General features: G+C 37.1%; 1 protein-coding gene across 11 annotated transcripts in view; it reads right to left on the bottom strand.

Annotated features, from left to right (window-relative positions):
• Positions 1 to 18,942, bottom strand: part of PIEZO2 (piezo type mechanosensitive ion channel component 2) — a 288,110-nt gene that overhangs the window by 182,201 nt on the left and 86,967 nt on the right. For all 11 annotated transcript variants that reach the window (XM_064433518.1, XM_064433512.1, XM_064433438.1 and 8 more), the window contains exon 3: positions 2,880 to 3,005. In XM_064433518.1, coding sequence (XP_064289588.1) covers positions 2,880 to 3,005 — 126 coding nt within the window. The remainder of the gene's footprint in view (positions 1 to 2,879; positions 3,006 to 18,942) is intronic.

Here is an 18,942-nt window from a genome sequence, read left to right as displayed (position 1 = left end):
CAAACAAGGAGATAGAACAGTCTTGATAAATAAAACTTTCTGGAAAAAAACCTGGCATACATCAACTTCCACTATATTGTAAGAATACTCACCTACATAAACATGGGATTGAAAAAAATGGTCTGTTTTCAAGAAAAGGATTTGTGGGTTTCAGTGAATTACAAATAAAAAGTGAGAGATCATTACAAAAAGTACCACACAGTAATTCATAAATAGGAAGTATGACTTGCATACACTTGGGTAATTGTTATATTTCAGTATATGCTACTGAATTCTCAGCTGCCTGGCTTTGGACACTGAACTTCAAGAAATGCCTGAAAAACTAGGAGAAAACAGAAGTAGACCAACAACAACAACAACGATATTCTCCTTCCTAGAAAATGCGATGCATGAAGAAAGTTTGAAGGGGCTGAGGTTGTGAAAATAGAAGAGAATGACAGAAAATAGTACATATGACAAATATGACTGCAGCCTTCAAATACAAAATGGGTAACCGTAAAGACTAATGGAAAGTTTTTCTTCATTTCCACATCAGGCTGAAGGATGAAGACAGGATATTTTGACTAATGGAAGAAAAATTTCCTAATGATAAGCATCAGAAAAGACCGTAGCTGTAAAAAAATGTTTTATTAATAGTGGATCTGGGTCTGGCTGGAGAAACAGAACACATCAGTCTTCCAGTCTACACTTCTAAACTTCTTATTGAGCAAAAAGAGTTGGATAAACATTAACAGCAAGTCTAAAATGCAGAGATCATAACACTGTGAAGACGCCACGGGTGAAGTGCTGTCATTTCTCCAGCCATGGCTTAGCCCACATCTGCAGTCAGTTTTGTACAGCACTCCTCATATGGCTGGGGAGCAGGAAACCAGTGGGGCTCTGTCACCAAATTGCTACAAGCAAAAGTACTACCAAGGTGCGTTCTAGAGAAGGAATTCTGTTCTCTCCTCATCCCCACAGGAACATCTAAGTTCTGGTGTCATTAAATGACAATAATTGACCTTATTCCCTGACCTAGGAAATGCTTTGCCCTTTTCTAGCCCCTATATTTACAACAGTCTTTAACTTCTCCTTCAGCACCTTGGGGGTCCAGCAATGCCAGTATCAGATTGCCCTTTTTATTGGCTTCACCTGGATCTCACCAACTCTAAAGCAAACAAAATGGTGCCAGTTTACTCATTATTCAGGCACTGAAATTCAACAGCTGAATATTTCATTTTGCTAAACAGTTTAAAAATTCTTGGAACAACTTTGGTCAACCAACTTTTTCCCAAACAACTTGGGCACAGTTTGGGTGTTCCTCTGGGACAAATAACATTCCCAACAGGCAACTTCAAACCACCCTTTGCAGTCAGGAGGCAAAAAGAGCTTAATGGTGAGTGTTTGGGAATGTCATGTCAAGTGGCCCTGGTGTCAGAGAGCAGTCTGATAACATTTAGTGCACTCCTACAGCTACACCCACTGCTCTGTGAGGCCCCAAGTAAGAGTTCATTACTAATGGCAGCTGAACGAGAAGCTGCTACACTCAACAAATGTGAATAAATAGTAAAAAAAGGTAGATTTCATCTTAAAGAGTGGACTCTTCAGGATGAAATAATTATTTTAATTTCCACTGCAGAACCCGGTTCCCACCACAAAAGGAGGAAAAAGCCAGCGGCTGCAACTCTGTCTTGGAACTCTTTACTCATACAAACAGTGTCTAGATGATGCAATTCCTCCAATCTAAGTAAAAATTATGTCTTTATAGTCATAAGAAGATTAAACACATATGGAACACAATTAATCCAGCTCGCTCAGTGAATTATATACATTTTTGAAAAAAAAAAAAAGGAAGTATGTTTTTAGACTCTGAAGGCCTGATTGGAGCCAACAGAGCCCAAGATATTCCAGGTGAAACTGGAGTTTCATGAACACAATTATGCCTTTTACTTTAGGAAATGGTTTAAGCTGAAGGTGAAATGGTTATGCTCACTTCAAGCTTTCTTAGGATTTTATTATTTAAGTCAAATCCTTTACATCACGTAAGGTTTCTTGTGTTGAATTGTAGTACAGCTGTTTACTCAAGTGGCAGCAGCATACCTTGTGATAAATTAAATGGACATTTATCAAAGGTAAAGCTGACAGATTTAAATGTTAAATGTAAGCATGGTAAGACAAGTACAAATAGTTTCTACCAGGAGGTTACATATATAAATCACAGGATAGATATTTTAATTAACTTCTGCACAATAAAGAATGTTTGCTTTCTGAAGTATTGAACAACATTTCCTGAGAGAGGGAGATACAAAATGTCATGCAATATATTTTAAGTAGAGCTTACACATAAATGAAAAATTGAAAATCCTTCCTCCTATACAACACAGCCAAGAAAGAGACAAATGCTGTTTAGAAATATACGTTTTGGAATCAATATTTAAAGTTAAATTTAATTAAAAACTAAAGAGAGTTATGCCAGAGAGGGGCATAATAGATGGGTAAAGGGAAGTTTGTTACTTTATTTCATTTTACTCCTAATTCACTGAATTATTATCTAATGACAGAAATGAGTGGTTTCCTCAGGTTCTGAGATGATTCTGAAAAAGTCTAAAAGACGAAGTCATAACAACAGTCAGTGGTAAATTCAAAGAAAATGCATCTCTGGTGGGAAAAAAACAGTTTTATATATATACACATTTAATAGTTATATAAACATTTATTTTGTTTCTTAAGCACTTCTAGTCTTCCTACCTTACTAACAGTAATTTTTAAGGTAAAAGCCTGGAAAACAAGAGCAAGCAAACCCACAGGAGTACAAACCTAAGTGCCTTCTTATCAGCTTTCAAACCACTGAAGCATTTGGACATTTAAAATGCTAATAAAATCGAAAATGTTTTACTCACAGTTAAAACCAGGTTCAATAGTTTTTGCAGCTTCAAGACTGTTTATTGTAATCTGAAAGATGATGTGCAGCAGCAGAAATGATAGACTGGTGAAACACAGAGATTTCAATAATCGTCCTGTATGCCCTAAAAAACAAAAGACACATACATATAATAGGTGAATTGCTGAACATTGTTTAAAGGTTTTCAGTATAAAAACATAAAAATATCCTGACCAAGGATATTTCTACTAGTCAGTTCCACATTATCATGATTGTCCCCTATGGTCAACGTTATAGTAAAAATCACACTTTAATTATAGTTTATTTGAGTACTCTTTAATCACAAACCACTATGACTGCTATTGCCAAATTTTTCCTTTTATTTTTTTAATTAAAGAAAAAAGGTTTTTTAAGTCTCCAAAGATCAAGTTTACATGAATAAAAAAATAACAACATCACAATGCTTACCAATACATTACCTGATACTTAGACAAAACATGATACTTCTACTTTCGAGAACATAAAAGAGCCTGTTATTCTTATTACTCTTTACAAAATTATTACATGGCAGAGGGCATAACAAGACACAAACCTCAGTTTGGCTCAGGAGTATAGACATACTTCCAATGAATGCTTTGCTTTGTGCCAACTGCCCTCTTCCTTCAGAAGTTTTAAACATAATTTTCAGTACACATTGAAGAACCCTGTGCCAGACACATTTGGTCATAGTTCCTCTGTGATTTACTGGATGTCTATTCAAAAGCCAACAGAAAATGTTTGATGAAGATTTAGAAATGCCTTATAAATCCTCTAGGAAACACTCAGCTTAATCACAGGCAGCCAAAATTGCAAGGTATGAATAAATAAAGTAAACCATCAGTATTTCAGGAAATATGCATCTTCAAGACAAAATTGAATTGCTGATAAAAGACAACATTAAATATCACCCTACCTGACCTATCTGCAGTAACAGTTCTACTTCTAAAGCTTTTTATACCTAGATTTTATACCACCCACTTCATGCATTTGAGGTTAATTTTTTAGTTTACAAATTAAAAAACAGCACTACTGAAATTGTTATTCAAGGCTGTAAACAAAGGCAAGGCTTTGGAGGGCAGAACTAGCAGAATATACCTAGGAAATGCTCACTCTACATGCATCCAGTTTTGTTCATACTTATTCTGGAAACAACTCTTATGAGCAATTACTAGATAGAAGATGATGGTTCATGTTCTATATCTAGCCAATAAACCAGAATTTTAGATTTTTTATAGTTCAATCATAGGTCATCAGTGGCCTAAACAGTTGTTTATAAAGCAAAGAATGAGATAAGCATGATTCAACAATTTTAGAAAGTAATAGAATATCTCCCTCCATCAGACTCCAAATTTTTGTCATAACACTATCCTGAGTGCAGATTTTGAATATCAACTGTCTGTAATAACCTTCCCCGTTCTTTTTTTAAATATAGTAAATAATTTTTACAAAAATAATTAAAATTGTATGAATGAGCTCATGTATGAATTTTCTGCAGTCCAAAAAGGAAGATACATTTGCTAGATACACACTTTGTATGATCTATTCACTTTTGTCACCAGAGCTCACACAGAAAGGAGAGAACCTGGGTGCCAGAGCATTACATCAAAAAGACTGGAAATTAAAATCTTTGGGCCACTTTTTGTCCTTATTCTTTTGCAGAAGCTGGCCTGGTGTCCTGTCTTAGGACAACAACTTCCAAGCACTATAAAAGCAGAAACAATAAAATAGGTAATATTTTCAAAAGCTTTAGAAGAACAAATATATGAGAAGCTACATATTATTAGACAATTTGTTCAATATGATGTCATATGTAAAGTAGTCCAAGGACTGCTGTATTTTACAATTCTTCTGCAAGCTTCAATACTTGATTCTTCGCTCTTTCATTACCAGATCCCAGGCTTATGGTATTAGAAGCACCACACCCTCAAAATACAACTAAACATAACTAAAAAAACCTGTCTCAAAGCTGGAGAAAGACAGTTTGACAATACAAATTTTGTGAACTTTAAAAATATCCAAATGAACAGATTTCAAAGACAGTCTGGTGATTTATGAAGCTCTAAGTTACAAACTCTCCTCAGTGCTTGGGAGTTAATAGGTATCAAGCAATAGATTTTGCATGTGGAAGTGGATTTGAAATTTTTTGATAGAATGGTCTGAGTCAGCATCCAAAAGAGAAAAAATGCAATACAATTAGTCAATGCACATTCAATTCCCAAACTGTCAGGTCTATTTTTCAGTGTTTCTGTATCACTCCAAAATATATCTCAGTTTTAGACTTCACTTCTTACAAGTTTGAAAACAAATATCTTTGAATTTAAATTGAGCAAACCATTTCTTTAAAAAAGCTCTTTTACAGCTGTCATCCTTCTAAGAATTGTAAAAAACCTGAAAATATATTTCTTCAAATGCTGAAATGTTGAAAAAAGATCTCCTTCTGCACAAAGCCAGGAAAAAATGTAAAGGACTATTAACACTCAGGATAATAAATAGTCTCTCAGTGTACTGGTAAACATGGCAGGATAAACACACATCTGGAAGTCAGGAAAGCATGTTCAGAGCAGGTTACAGCATTCCTCAAGAGCTACTCCCTTCATGGCCATCAGTGGGACTGGACCACCATCAGATTCTACTGAGCAGGAGCACTTTGCTTGCACCATATTCATCTGTGCCAGCAGAAACGAGAAACTGGAAACTAGAAGTATTTGGAGAAAAGTAAGAAATATTATGACCCGGATTTCAAAAGTTTGGAGCTACATCAACAGCTTGGGAGAAATGGGAGTGCTAAAATAAGTGAATTACTGAATATGTAATTTATGTTGAGGAAGAAGAAGTGACAGATTTGGAAAAGGGATGAGTTTCAATTCATAGCGGGGTTTGGGTAAACCCACTTAACTATGTTTTTACTTACATTTTTCTCTTTCTACTGGAAACTTGGTTCTAAATGGCACAAAGGAAAAATTAACCATATGCATACAGAAGTGGGATGGTGAGAAAAGAAACAGCTGAAATAAAACAGAGCTTCTTACAATGAGGAAGAAAGATTTTTTTACTTCCTTATATTTTTTAAAATTCTAATTCACTCAAAATTTTAAAATTCCTTTGCTAAAACATACCTCAACTTCTCAGTTGCCCTAATGTAGAAATCCTTGGGGACATGAATGGAAGCTGAACATCCCACAGAGAAGGAGATATATATTATTCAGAAAGCTGTGTAGATGGAACAGATGTGCAAGAGAACATTGCCCCAGCTGATATCAGAATTCACTATATCAATTTCTTCATTTCGGTCCTAAATGTATAGGCTTCTGTATGTCCAACAAGACTAAAAAAAAAGAAAAATCTCATGGCAAAACACCTTGGTTTGGAACTTGAGCACTTGGTTCTGATTTCACTCCAACAACTCCTTAAAACTATGGAGGATAGAAAGGAGAGAGAACATTTGTCTCAGAACTGGGCTGAAGAACTGAAAAAAGTGGGCTTGCTTTCACATGTCACTGCAGGTGTCATTTCTAATGGTACCCAGTGGGACCAAAGCCTGGCATGTAGCTCTATAAATGTACCCCAGCACGTCTCAAATCTCCTGGCAAAGGGCTTTCTCCCCTCTGATCAAGCCTGCAGGAAGCCAGACAGGATGTGAAGGCTTCATTACCCTCTTTCTCTTCAGCCCAGATGCAACATTAAACTGGACTCAAGAGGGCCAAAAGCTTTTCACACGTGGAAGAGGAATCAATTTCTTATTTTTCAAAGGTAATCCAGCCAAGAGCTGGATTAGTAATGGCATGTCCCCCCCAGCCACAGGCATGTAACCTCAGTACAACTATTTGAATGTGTTCTAATTGGACTTCTGCCTCCAACACACACACGCACCTCTTGACACTGTGACTAACAAACACAAGGTTGGAGCTGGCTACCCACATTGTTCCCAGAAACAATGACAAATTCTTGTACATTCATGTCTAGACCTGGTAGTCCTCCGATCTTTTTTGCTGCCCTCTTCCCTAAAACAGCAAGAGCATGTGAGTATTTTTTTGTACACCTGGAACTTGCTCAGAGCTTCCACCACAAGGATGTGCTAATGGGACATGGAATAACTGAATGGCCAATTGTCACTGAGATCTGCCTAAAAATCACATATTAGCTCTTATATGGCCATGAGTCTTAGGCTATTACAGAGGATATGGTATGACTGCTATGATATGACATATGATTGATATGTTATGGCATCATATCATATCATATGGCAGTTGTTTGCAATGTGCATTTTCATTTCACACTGCTGGCTTTCTTCTCATTCTGATCTATTTATGGGGCATGACAAAGAATTTGTTGCATCTCTAAGAAAGTGAATAATACTGCTGAAAATTTATCTTGATTTTTTTTTAATAAACAGTACTATGCATCTCTATGCAAAGCTGGTAAGTTCAAAGGGTCTGTATCCATTTGAATGCTGTAATGTTATCAGAAAAGGGAGAATAGAGGAGGGAAAAATGGAATTTAAAAATTAATTTAAGACTGTTTACTATGTCAGCAGTGTAATTCCATCATCATAATCATATATATGCTCCATAGCTTCACTTAAACAGCAGATGTAAGTGTTTGGGTGTCTTATTTGAACATTTTATTGCTTTACACAGGTTTGTGGGGTTTTTTTTAATGCAACCTTAGTGTTGCATTTTCTGAATTTTGTTCATTTGGGGATACTTCCAACGTTTCTTTAGCCATATATTGTACTCCAAACTGTTATAATACTCTCAATTCTTCTTGAATACCTATGTTCGGGAATTTTTCTACAGAACGCTTTCTATTCAGATGAGAGTAGATTAAATACCAAATAAAAAGTCATTTTTCATACAATAATCTCTGATAGCACTCAGTGAGTGATAAATATTAATGTGCATTTATCTCCTGAACTAGTGACACATCACCTAATAAAAATACTCTATTACAGCCATTCAGGATTTTTTTATAAACATCTTCATCAGTAAGTGACAATCAGAAAACTACAGAGCTCAAATGCCTGCAGTACACACAGACTGAGTCCCAAAGAATTTGTTTCAGCTAGAAACTGATCTAAACTTCTTGACTTTTGATCAGGAAACCTAACATCACTTCAGGGCCCAGCTGGAACCAGGGTCCAGAGAAAAATCTCCTGCTCCATGGTTCCAAATAGGAATCTGTCAACACCATCTGAACTGTAGACTGGGGCAGCTGGGGGTGGGAAACTAAGAAAATATTTAATTCACAATACATGCCTTTTGGAAAAATCTGGAAGTTTTAGAGTAATATGATCTGCAAGAAAAAAAAATCAAAACATCATAATTTCTCATATAAAAAAAGTCCCACCCTTGGCCAGCTCTGGTTTAAGTGTCTCCAGATACCACAACTACCATATTGACATAAATGCAAGAAAAGAGTTCTGATTTGAAGTTGGTTTCTGCCAAAGGTTCAGAGGCAATAAAAATACAGGTGGTTCCAGACAATCATGAGGAAAATGTCATCACTAAGTTCAACATGAACATCAACCACTTTGTCCACAAGTGTAAAACATAACTTCCCACATTTAAATTTACACATCAAGGAAAGTTTACAAGAATGAAACAAGCACTAAGGTATCCATCCTCCATTTGACAGGAAAACTTTGTATTTCAGGATGGGCAGTCAGCAACACCAAAGAATGTGGGCCAGTTCCCTTTCCTGAATTCACTGCCACTATTGCACACTAACTGACACTTAATGCAGCAGGACACCTCCTGATGACCATGGAACATGAAAAAAGGGTTCAATTATGAGTTGTAAACTCAGCTAAGATTTCCAGATCTTAGGGTTACATTTGCAAGGCACAAAGCAATTTAATCCTGTCCTAGAAAGCACTTAAACACATGCACATCTTTGAGCATGTGGACAGGGACTGAAGGGCTCTCAGTGCTGCATGAAAAGGTTCATAAAATAATGCTGAGTGCTTCACTCTTAGGGTATCAATGCTTGATGTGACCCTGCTCTAAAGCACACAGCTTGCAAGTCAGTGGAAGCCAAATCCTTTTAGATGCCTCTAATGGCTAATTTTCTCTAGTTCTCCTTACAGGTAGGCATAATCTCATTGTTTTCAACTCTTCATGCACTTTTGGATGTGAGGACAGACAATGCCTTCCAGTTTCAGGTTCTGTAAGAATGACGCTAAATGTTTGCCAGTGCCAGTTCCACCTATTATTAAAGAATGTTTCCCAGATGTGAAATAGCCATTGTACTTCTATGTGCACAATTTTCAAATGCAGCTGTGCTTAGAGGTTTGGCCTCTTGAGTGCTGAAGCAATGGGATAAAACTATCAACAATGGATAGAGGAAGGCAAACTTTTGAAAGGACTATTCTAAGAATAAAATTTGATAATGGTGTGCCTTCTACACTGCACCATTATATAGTGCAATGTCAAGTCATTGATCCACCAAGCAGAGTATCTGTGTATCAGCTCCTATTCACTAAGTCTTACGTGAACACCTTAAGTAGACTCAAAAAAGATAATGCTTAAATCATCCTGAAGCTGCCAGGAATTATTTGAATGGTTTAAGAAGTGCTGCTGAAAGTGCTGCCATCCTCCCACTGCACAGTTAGCAGTACATCTATATTTAGCTTAATAGAAAATGCATTATTATTTGCCTTCCCCCCAAAGAATATCTTATATTTCAGCATCATCTTCTACCCAGAGGATGTCAACTTACCAAAACATTAAAAGTGGGCAGACATCAGCACTGCAAAAATACAAATCCACTTGATTTACTCACTGATTTCCAGCAGCAAGACAAAAATATAGAGAAACTAATCGTCTATTCCATTGTCTTTTCTGTAGCTATCCAGACCCAAACCTCAAAATATGTATCCATAAACAATAGCTCAAGACTTTATGCAATTATTTTAGCTTCACACATTATTTAAATGTGTGTTCAAGCAGCCACACCGAAATCTCCACCACAGAATTACAAGTTCTGGATTCAGAGTTTTCAGCAAAAGCTTTGCAATGGTTAAAAAGTTTTCTCCATGTTTTACTGAATGTACCGCTTATTCCCATGTGTAGCCAAATGTCACAATGTACAACTGTGACCAACAGAAAAATTTTCTAACAAATTCACAAAAAAGCCATGATTCCTTAATTTCAGACAGCTCTTTGTACTATCATGTATTCATTTGCATTTCAAATTGGAATATTGCATAGATGATAGAGCTACATGAATTTGCATCAGTTTATCACAAGATATGTAATTAACTGAAAATTTTACCTTACTTTTAAAAGTAAAATAAGATACATTTTTCGAGGCTGTGTAGTTGCACACAAAATGCAGGTTCAGTTGTACTATTCATACACTAACCTGGTTCCTCACATTTCTCTTTTTGCTTCTCTCTCTTTTAAAAATACTACAGAGTTCTAAGATAGACACTTTACAGGAGTGCCAACCAGACTTGGGTAAACACAGTCAAAAATGCTATGTGTAATTAAAAGAAAATTAGAAATGAAAACATAAAAGTGCTGCATAGCATAATAAATGTCTCCCTACTCTAACTTCTTGCAGGATTTCCTGTTTTTCCTAGAAGTTTTCATGCCCAGAATTCTACTAGAACTGAGCTGTATCCTCTGCATCAATAGACAATACCATCGTTCAAGCTCCTCATAATCTCCGAGCTGCAAGTTTACACAGGCAACTTACCCATTTTCTTAAAAAAATATTTTTTCAGACAAGACTCAGGACTTGACCATTCATTTTTTTCCAGATGATACTCATAAGCTTTCAAAGCAAATAACAGCTACTTGATGTCTGCTTCATAACTTGACAGGTGGCTGCACCAAGCTAAATACAGGAAATAAACACGATCTCAGATACTACGGCATATGAACTGAGAAATTTTAAGTCAGAGCAGTTCTTTCACAAGGACAGCCTCACAAGAGGATGTGAGGCTTTTAATACAGAGTTCCAGTTCCTTCCCTTGAGGAACTAGCTTCTCCATGTTCACCACTACCAGATAATATTTATTTTAAATTCAAATTAATTCAGTCATTATTGTCTATTAGAATCAGTGCTTGCAACTTAGTTTCTTCATTCCTGTATCATTGTCATAAAGAGCAGGTAATTATCCAGTAGAAAATTCCTTCAACAACAGAGAGGCCAAACAACTACCAAGCAATGGGAGATGGCAGCAGGGCATGTGCTACAGAGGTGAACCACATCTTCAAAAAAAATCTGTACTTATTAAGAGGAGGATATTTTTCTCTCTTGAATACCTACCCACATATGTTCATAAGCAGTAAACAAATGTGGTGTCCGTCAGAAACCACGTTAATTCAGAGCAGGGCAGAGTGAGAGAGGAAGGCTAGAAAATTATGTAAATAGGTCTGATACAATTATGGCAAACCAAACCCTAAGGCATGATGCGTTCTCAAGGGAGTGGAAGCTGTGGTATGAATTTCTACCTTCTGCAGAACTTCTCCCAGAAGCCCTAGGGGCTACTTCAGCTCAGAAAGAAGTTCTGCAAAGAGTTAAACATCAGGATCTCTAGCACAACATAAGGGAGCTCATGACCCAGTTGAAGAGCCCCTGAGTTGAAATGCATTGGCATTTCAACTTCAACTTTCCATTCAAAAATGTTAAGCCCTCTTGTCAACATAGAGCTGATGTAACCTATGCAAGGGCAGAGCAACATTCCGTCCCTTTATCAGGGAAGTAGAAAGGTGGAAAAGCAAATTACTTCTGTAAGAGATTTGGTTCTAAAAGTTTCCTGGTGTTTGAGAATATTCTGTGATACCTGTATGCCACCCAGACCATGACACTTTCTTCTCTCTGAAAAAAATAAAATTACCTTCAAAACACGTGTTCCAGTGGGCAAATGGAAGAGAACCTGATAGCTTTCCATAATTTTTTTTTCCTTTCACCAAAACTGGGTTTTTTTCCTAAGAAAATTAAAATACAAACTTCCTAGGAGTCTAACTATGTTGTATATTCTGTAACATTCTGCAGAGAAAGAGGTTGCAGGAAGTAAGATTATCACAGACCAATAAATCTGACTCACATGCTTGGCAAATTGGTAAAAACTAAAACACAGCTGATAATTAGACAGTCAGGTAAGGACTATATGCACAGGAGTGTCCAGGTAGTTACCACAGAAAATTATAAGGCCTACCAGACCTTGGAAATTTTTATGGAAACCAGAGAAAATGTTTAGAAAAGAATTGTAGACAATGCAGGAAACTTAGTTTTCAATAAAATTCAGGTGAGTATTTCAGAGGAACAACCTTCTGACAAAGGTTTACAGGAAACATTCTGTCATGGGAATAGAGGAAACATCATCTTGGGATGTATCAGCTTTGGCTGATGGTAACTTTGATTTATTTTTCAGTCCAGTTGCAAGAAGTCTGGGGGTACACAAGGAGCTGGAGGGGGAAACAGCCATGGCAGCTGACCTGACCTGACCAAAGTGGCCAAACACACTGTATGGTGTCATGCTCAACATATGGAGCTGGGAGGAGAGGGATGAAGGGTTTGGAGTTGAAGTGTTTCTGCCCAAGTCACAGCTACATGTGATGGAACCCTGTTTTCCTGAGGGTGACTGAACACCTGCATGCCCATTTTAATGAATTTCTTGTTTTGCTTTGCTTGTGAACATTGCTTTTCCTTTACTGTAAAACATCTCAGCACACAAGATTTCTCACTTTTACTCTCCTTTCTGCTCCATGCCACTGTGGGGAAGTGAGTGAGTGGCTGCGTGGGGTTTAGCTGCCTGCCAGGGTTAAACCATGAGAGTGGTCTATAAATATACATGTCATCTAGACAACAAAGAACTCAACTGTGTTTACAGAAATACTAGATCTCTTCATGAGAAGAAATCACAGCATTGCTCAACATTTCACAAAAGGCTTATACGAAGGAAGAGTGAAGCTCAGTGAAACACTGAACTCCTAAGTGACACCACTAGTGTTTTCTTTCAAATGCTATGCAAAAGCCATTCATTGGAACATCCTGCAAACCAGGCAGAGAACAACAACTACATCTGTATTATCACTATTATATCAATTCCATGTATGCATACACAACAGTTCTCCTCCCTTAATATCTCTGGAAAAACATAGCTGTAATACAGTCTGTTGGGTTCTAGGTAGATCAGAGAAAGAAATTTTTCAGAAATAATCCACCACATTCAACTCAAAAATGTTACCTATGAATTTCCTTACAAGGCTACAGCTCAGGACCGTAAATGAAGCACCATATTTCCATATGAAAGTAACAGTTGTAGTTTTTGGACAATGACTGCAGAGGGAATCAAACAGTCCATTTTGACCCTACTACTCTGTTTCTCATAATGGAAAAAAGTGGCCAACATTACAGTAAGTCAAGCCCATGCCTGCAAGCTGACTTTCAGATAATTGTACACTTGTGTAATAAATGAACAGTGATGCTCTTCCCTCTTAGGATGGCTGGTACCATGGGCCAGGCATTTGGTGGCAACTGTCCAGATACTTCCAGGATAAAAGATAGAATCCTTACCAGGCAATGACACTATGAAATCTCAAATTGCTTCTATGAACAAAATGAATGGTTGATATTATGAAGGGAGGAAAGATAGAGTTACACATTAATACACAAATCTTGGAGGAAGAAATTTATTGACTTTTTTCATTATATAGATTTAACTACCCGAGCATAAAAGAGAGAACGTTTACCTCAACATTTTCCTGATTATTTTTAAGCAGGTAGAATAAATTCAGTTTCTGAGAAAACTAAAACTCATGAAAAGGATATAAAAAAGAGTGACGTGTCTAAATGGGAAACAAACAAGCCAGGTGTGGAACTAACTCAAAATCTGAAATATCCATCATCCTTCAGCCCACAGTGAAAACATTAGAAGCTGTGAACATAAAAGAAGCTAAGAACATCTGTATTGATACCCATACAAATGAAAAGTCCATTATCACCAAGTAATCAGCAGCAGTGTAAACAGTTGTCCAGGGTAAGCATACAAGAAGATTAATACTCCCTCCAAGTCTCTAATCTTTTTCAGATTGCTTGAACCAGATCTTTTCAGTAAACACCTCCCTTGTGAATTTCCCCAGTGCCTTTCTCAGTCATGTGAATTTCAGCACACACGATGTGTGTATTGCCACAGGTCAGTGGCTCACCCTATGAAGAACATCCTTTCGCTTCCCAGTTCTCACATTATGAGAAAAAGAGAAACTGGTCACTATCCATCCTTTTCCCATAACCCATCAAATTGTGTCTCTCAATCATATGGTCTTCCATATCCATTTTTTCTCAGCTAGAGCCCCATCATACTTAGTTGTTCCTCAGACACTGCTGCATGTATTTTAGTCATCCCTGTCAACCATCTCTAAACTCTTTTCCAGTTCTACTACAGTCCCTTTGGGACAAGGCACCACTACCACTACAAAACACAAGCAGCTTATGGCTTTATATAGCAGTACAAAGATCTATTCACTCTCCATTTTATTCCTTTATGGTCACATCTATTTTCTCAATATCTGAAGGCTCTGAAGTAATGTTTCCACCGATCCACATATCACAAGCCCTCGATTGCATTCCTAAGGGCTAATGTCAGCTCAGTGACAAGTGGTTTTAATACATGCGATTATTTTTCTTTTAAAATTTACTTTTATATACACTTGTCCCACAAGTGTATACCAGTGTGGTAAAAGGAAACCAGTGCGTTCACTGACTAAAGGGATCATAATTTCTTTTTTCCTCACAAGATGCAACTGAATGTATAAAGGTTACCAGATGCACACCCTCTTAAACACGTGGTATTTATCTAGAAATTCCAACTATCCTATGAAGGAAGTATCCTTCAAAAATCTCTTGTCACATCAGATACTTTCAAAGACTGTAAGTTTTATCTGCTTGCTTCTGAATAAATAAATTCTCTCAAAATACAATTTATCTATTCTAGTACCTGGAACTTACAGTAAGAACGACTGCCTAACAATGAATCAAGTTTGTCATAGATGAACTTATTGAATCCACATATTAAAAACTACCCAAAAGAAAGTACGTGCAGTCTTTTAAGATAAATACTTGAGTTCTTCTCTACAGTCCTCTGGGATTTTATCAAGGTTTTTTCAAAGGCTAACCAATTACCAAGCATTCACTGCAAGACCTTGGCTAAGAAATGGTTGTGTCCAACTAGATCTTATATGTCTGGCATTTTGTCCACTGGGGTAGACATAAAAGGATCAGTAGTTTCATTCTTTCACGTACAGCAAAAATTATGGGAACCCAGCAGCCAAATGTAGTAAAACTGCTTCAACACTGAAGCTGAATTTGGCATCTATGCTCTGCACACATGTAGCTCAATTGTTGTCCAAGCAGCATTTCAGGATCCAAGAGGCCTCTGCAGTGGTATATGAGACATCACTGCAATTCAGCTGGGATTTCTCACACATCTGCCTTTCTGGTAGAAGGATTTGGAATCATCCCCTGGACAGAAGGAGGGACAAAAAGCTCAGAGAACTCTTGCAAGAATCACTAGGGACTAGAATAGAAGACTGAACCTTACACCTCTTCTTGTAGCTGCTTTTTAGAAAGGGTTGCTACTGGACCACTTTTAAATACTTTTCCCTGTGGTGGGAAACCTTGGTGTGGAACTAGAAAATCAACATATAGACAGAGTAACAGTATGGAAAGGGTATGTGAGACTGATTGGAATGTATGTACTACCATGTTTTACAGAGTATGGTTTCAGCATTCTGCAAAGCAAGGAAATACATCAGAATAGCTTGCGGTTTTCATGGTTTTAAAATGGTTTCATGATTTTTAAACGGTCACCAATGTTGCCTTTGCAGACAAAACAACAAAAACAAACAACAAAGAACCAAACCTCCCAAATGAACAAAGGGATCATTAAGAGGTATAAAATGTGGAGACTATGCCAGATAAAAATGGTGAAGATATTCCTTTTCTCTTCACAACTTTACAACAAGTAGTTTCAAGTCTTTGCTACAGAGTGTGAGCAAAAAGATCCCTGTGATCCTGCCCTTTGTACCTTTTGTTGAATGTTAAAGGGCACTAGAAATTTCAGTCTTCAAAAGTCCCTGATAGCCTGAGCTTGGGTGCAGCCTGAGTTCTCTCTATCTCACCAAAAAGCAATCAAAGAATTATTTTTCATCTGGCATACACGGTGATTCAAGTGTGAAGGCAAGAAGAAAACCTTTGTTTGGCTATGTGATCTCTGAATGTCCTCTAAGTCACTGACATCATTGAAGTAGTGTAAGGTCTAATCTGCAATTAGAATAATCTCATTGTCACTACTCTCGTTACGAATAAACTGGAAAGACTCAACAAAAAAATTCCTAAAAGTTCTTAGTACAAGTAGTTTGAGCATAAGGAGAGAATTAATACTTTTTTAATATGAAAGAAATTGAAGCATGTTCACTCATATAGATTGGTTTTACTTTTGGATAACCTCAAAAACACTGTAATGAAATAAGAAACAAAGCTTGCTTTTGAAATTTTTTATGGAGACAAGAATGAGCATGCTTCAGTTTAGCAGCATATATGTATATACAAAGTTGTGTACATACAGAAGTAAAAAACAAATATTGGTCACATAAATACAGGTAAAGCAGACAATCTTTTCTCAGCCCACAGTACAAGTAATAGTCTTATTGGTATGCTAAGAAGGAAAACTCTACTAAATCCACTTTGTTATCTAGATTTAGACTTATAAGAAAACACACTTCCTTCTGCAGTTCCAGCATGGTATATTTTGGACACTGGAAAAGGACACTTGCTTCATACAGAATTATCTCTATATCACAATCAGAATCAAATGTAAATATCATTTGGCTATTTCACATACTTAACATAAAATGAAAACACTTTAAAATTTAGTCCTTTTTAAAAATATTTTCCTCTTTTCCATTTTCTCATACATAATAGTTTGCTTCTGGTCTGTAAGACTAAAGTATAACTGTGTTTACAAAGAAATAATTCAGATTCCAATATGATGTGTTAGTGTAAAATAAAGTGAGGTGTCAGAAAAGAAATCATACTTCTGTGAATTTTGCAGGATTATTAGAATTTGAAAAGTGTTTAACTATTAATGAGGAGAAAAATATGTATTTGGTGTTGTACTCCAGCATCCTAACTAAAACCCTGGCATACAGTGTAAACAAAAAAAAAACCAACCAAAAACAGCACTACAAACTTACAGATATATACTCCTGTAATAAAACACATCTGTATTCAGTACAGTGAGTAGCCTAAGCTATTTTCCAGTCAGACAAATTCAGACCTTTTCTTAATCTACAACATACTAAAAATATTTAATATGAAGCAATGTTCACAAAGCTCATGAAAGTGGAAGTCTGATTCTATTCTTGATTGCCAGTGTTAAAAAAATTCAGGCAGAAATTCAAGTTGCTAAAGGAACTTTTACAACACTTGGCAAGAAAGATGAAATGCCACTGTAGAGCTCAAGAAATCAAAAATAAAACTATTTAGTTTGAACTTACCAAAGCTAAGCTTGGTATTTTATTTATGTTTTTTTCCACATGTTAAAGTGAAGAATTTCCACATTGGCAAATATCAACATTTCCTCATGAAAAAAAAGCATCTGATTTTGTTACAGCGCATATTCCTCTGCATTAAAAACTATTCACTAGGAATTTTTCATAGAAAGTTACCAAATAGCAGGAAGACAAAGGATGTTGGGAAAGAACAGCAACAACACACAGCATCAGCATGCATCCTCTGAAGTGCTAGTGACTCTTCAGAAGAAGACTAAACTGACTGATTTCATACAAGCATGGGGTTTGTGTAATAGATGACAGAAAATCCTGCTACAAATGTTTCAGGGCTGTTTGTTGGGGATGTGCCCTGGAGCCCATTCAGGGCATTTTGCCACATGTAAGTGATGCAACCTTGCAAACACGTGCTAAAATAACCATGTTTGTGTTCAAACACCACCACGGCAACATCTGATCCCTCTGCGTAGTGGACAGCTCTCTCTGCATGGGTGTCTGAACACGCTCAGGCACACGCAGTTGCATCAGCACCACTTCAGGTGCGTGCTCAGCCACACCCAAACGCTGCGGTATTAAAACCTAAACATCACCCCACCTCGGCTCCAGTGCAGAAACGCTGCACTGGGCACTCTGCAGTGAGACATGCAACTCCTGCCTGCTGCCCAGCACTGCTGAGGATGGACCAGACCAGCCTGCTCCACCTCGGCGTCCCACCAGGGACACACATGCCCTCCCCTGGAAGCTCAGCTCCCCTTCACTGCCAACAGGGCCAACAGGAGCTGAGTTTCCAGTAGTGTAATGATACGGATATTTCACTCCCTGACCCTCTGCTGCTGCCCAACACAAATACTGGGAGTGAGACAGCCTGCCATGACAGTAGTTGAACTGCTCTCTGGGTTTCTGCTCTCCTCAGACACTGGGAGAAGCAGTATTCTCCTTTATTATTATACCACGTTTCCTTGTGTATGTCAACTGTTCCTTAGTTACAGAAAACTGTACTCTTTCCAGACAAGCGTAATGAATCTTCAGAAAAAGAAGTAAATTTTATTTATTTTTCTTAAAGCATTTTACAGTGACTCCCAGAAGGAACGAACATTTTTATTTACAGCCTTGTCTGCTCATATGTGAACACATTTCTATGTAGCCACCTCATGGTAGCATATCCTAGCCATCTTGTAATGAAATTATTGAGAGCATATCAGCAAGACATGATCCCACATATTTAAGTCATTACAGCAAACTTTGGCTTAGATCAAACTACATTCATTATTTTAATTACAGCTGAGTCAATCTCCGTTAGGTATGAATAACATTTGGCCAAACTTTTCTGTCTTTAAGCTAAAGGAGTCTCCTTTAAATTTTAATTTTGAACTCATGTTTTTGAGATTTACATAATTAGTACAACTCTGGCTTAACTTTCACACTACCATTAGCTCTTGCTTAGGAAAAAATTAAAAGAAATCCTGTACAAAACAGTATCAGTTCAACCAATATTAATTTCCTAGACTGATTTAATACCTAATT

Source organism: Passer domesticus, chromosome 1 (assembly GCF_036417665.1).
Source record: "Passer domesticus isolate bPasDom1 chromosome 1, bPasDom1.hap1, whole genome shotgun sequence".
NCBI classification, from domain to species: Eukaryota; Metazoa; Chordata; class Aves; order Passeriformes; family Passeridae; genus Passer; species Passer domesticus.
The sequence above is the reverse complement of the archived record's forward strand: the minus strand, read 5'-3'. Positions and strand labels throughout refer to the sequence as shown.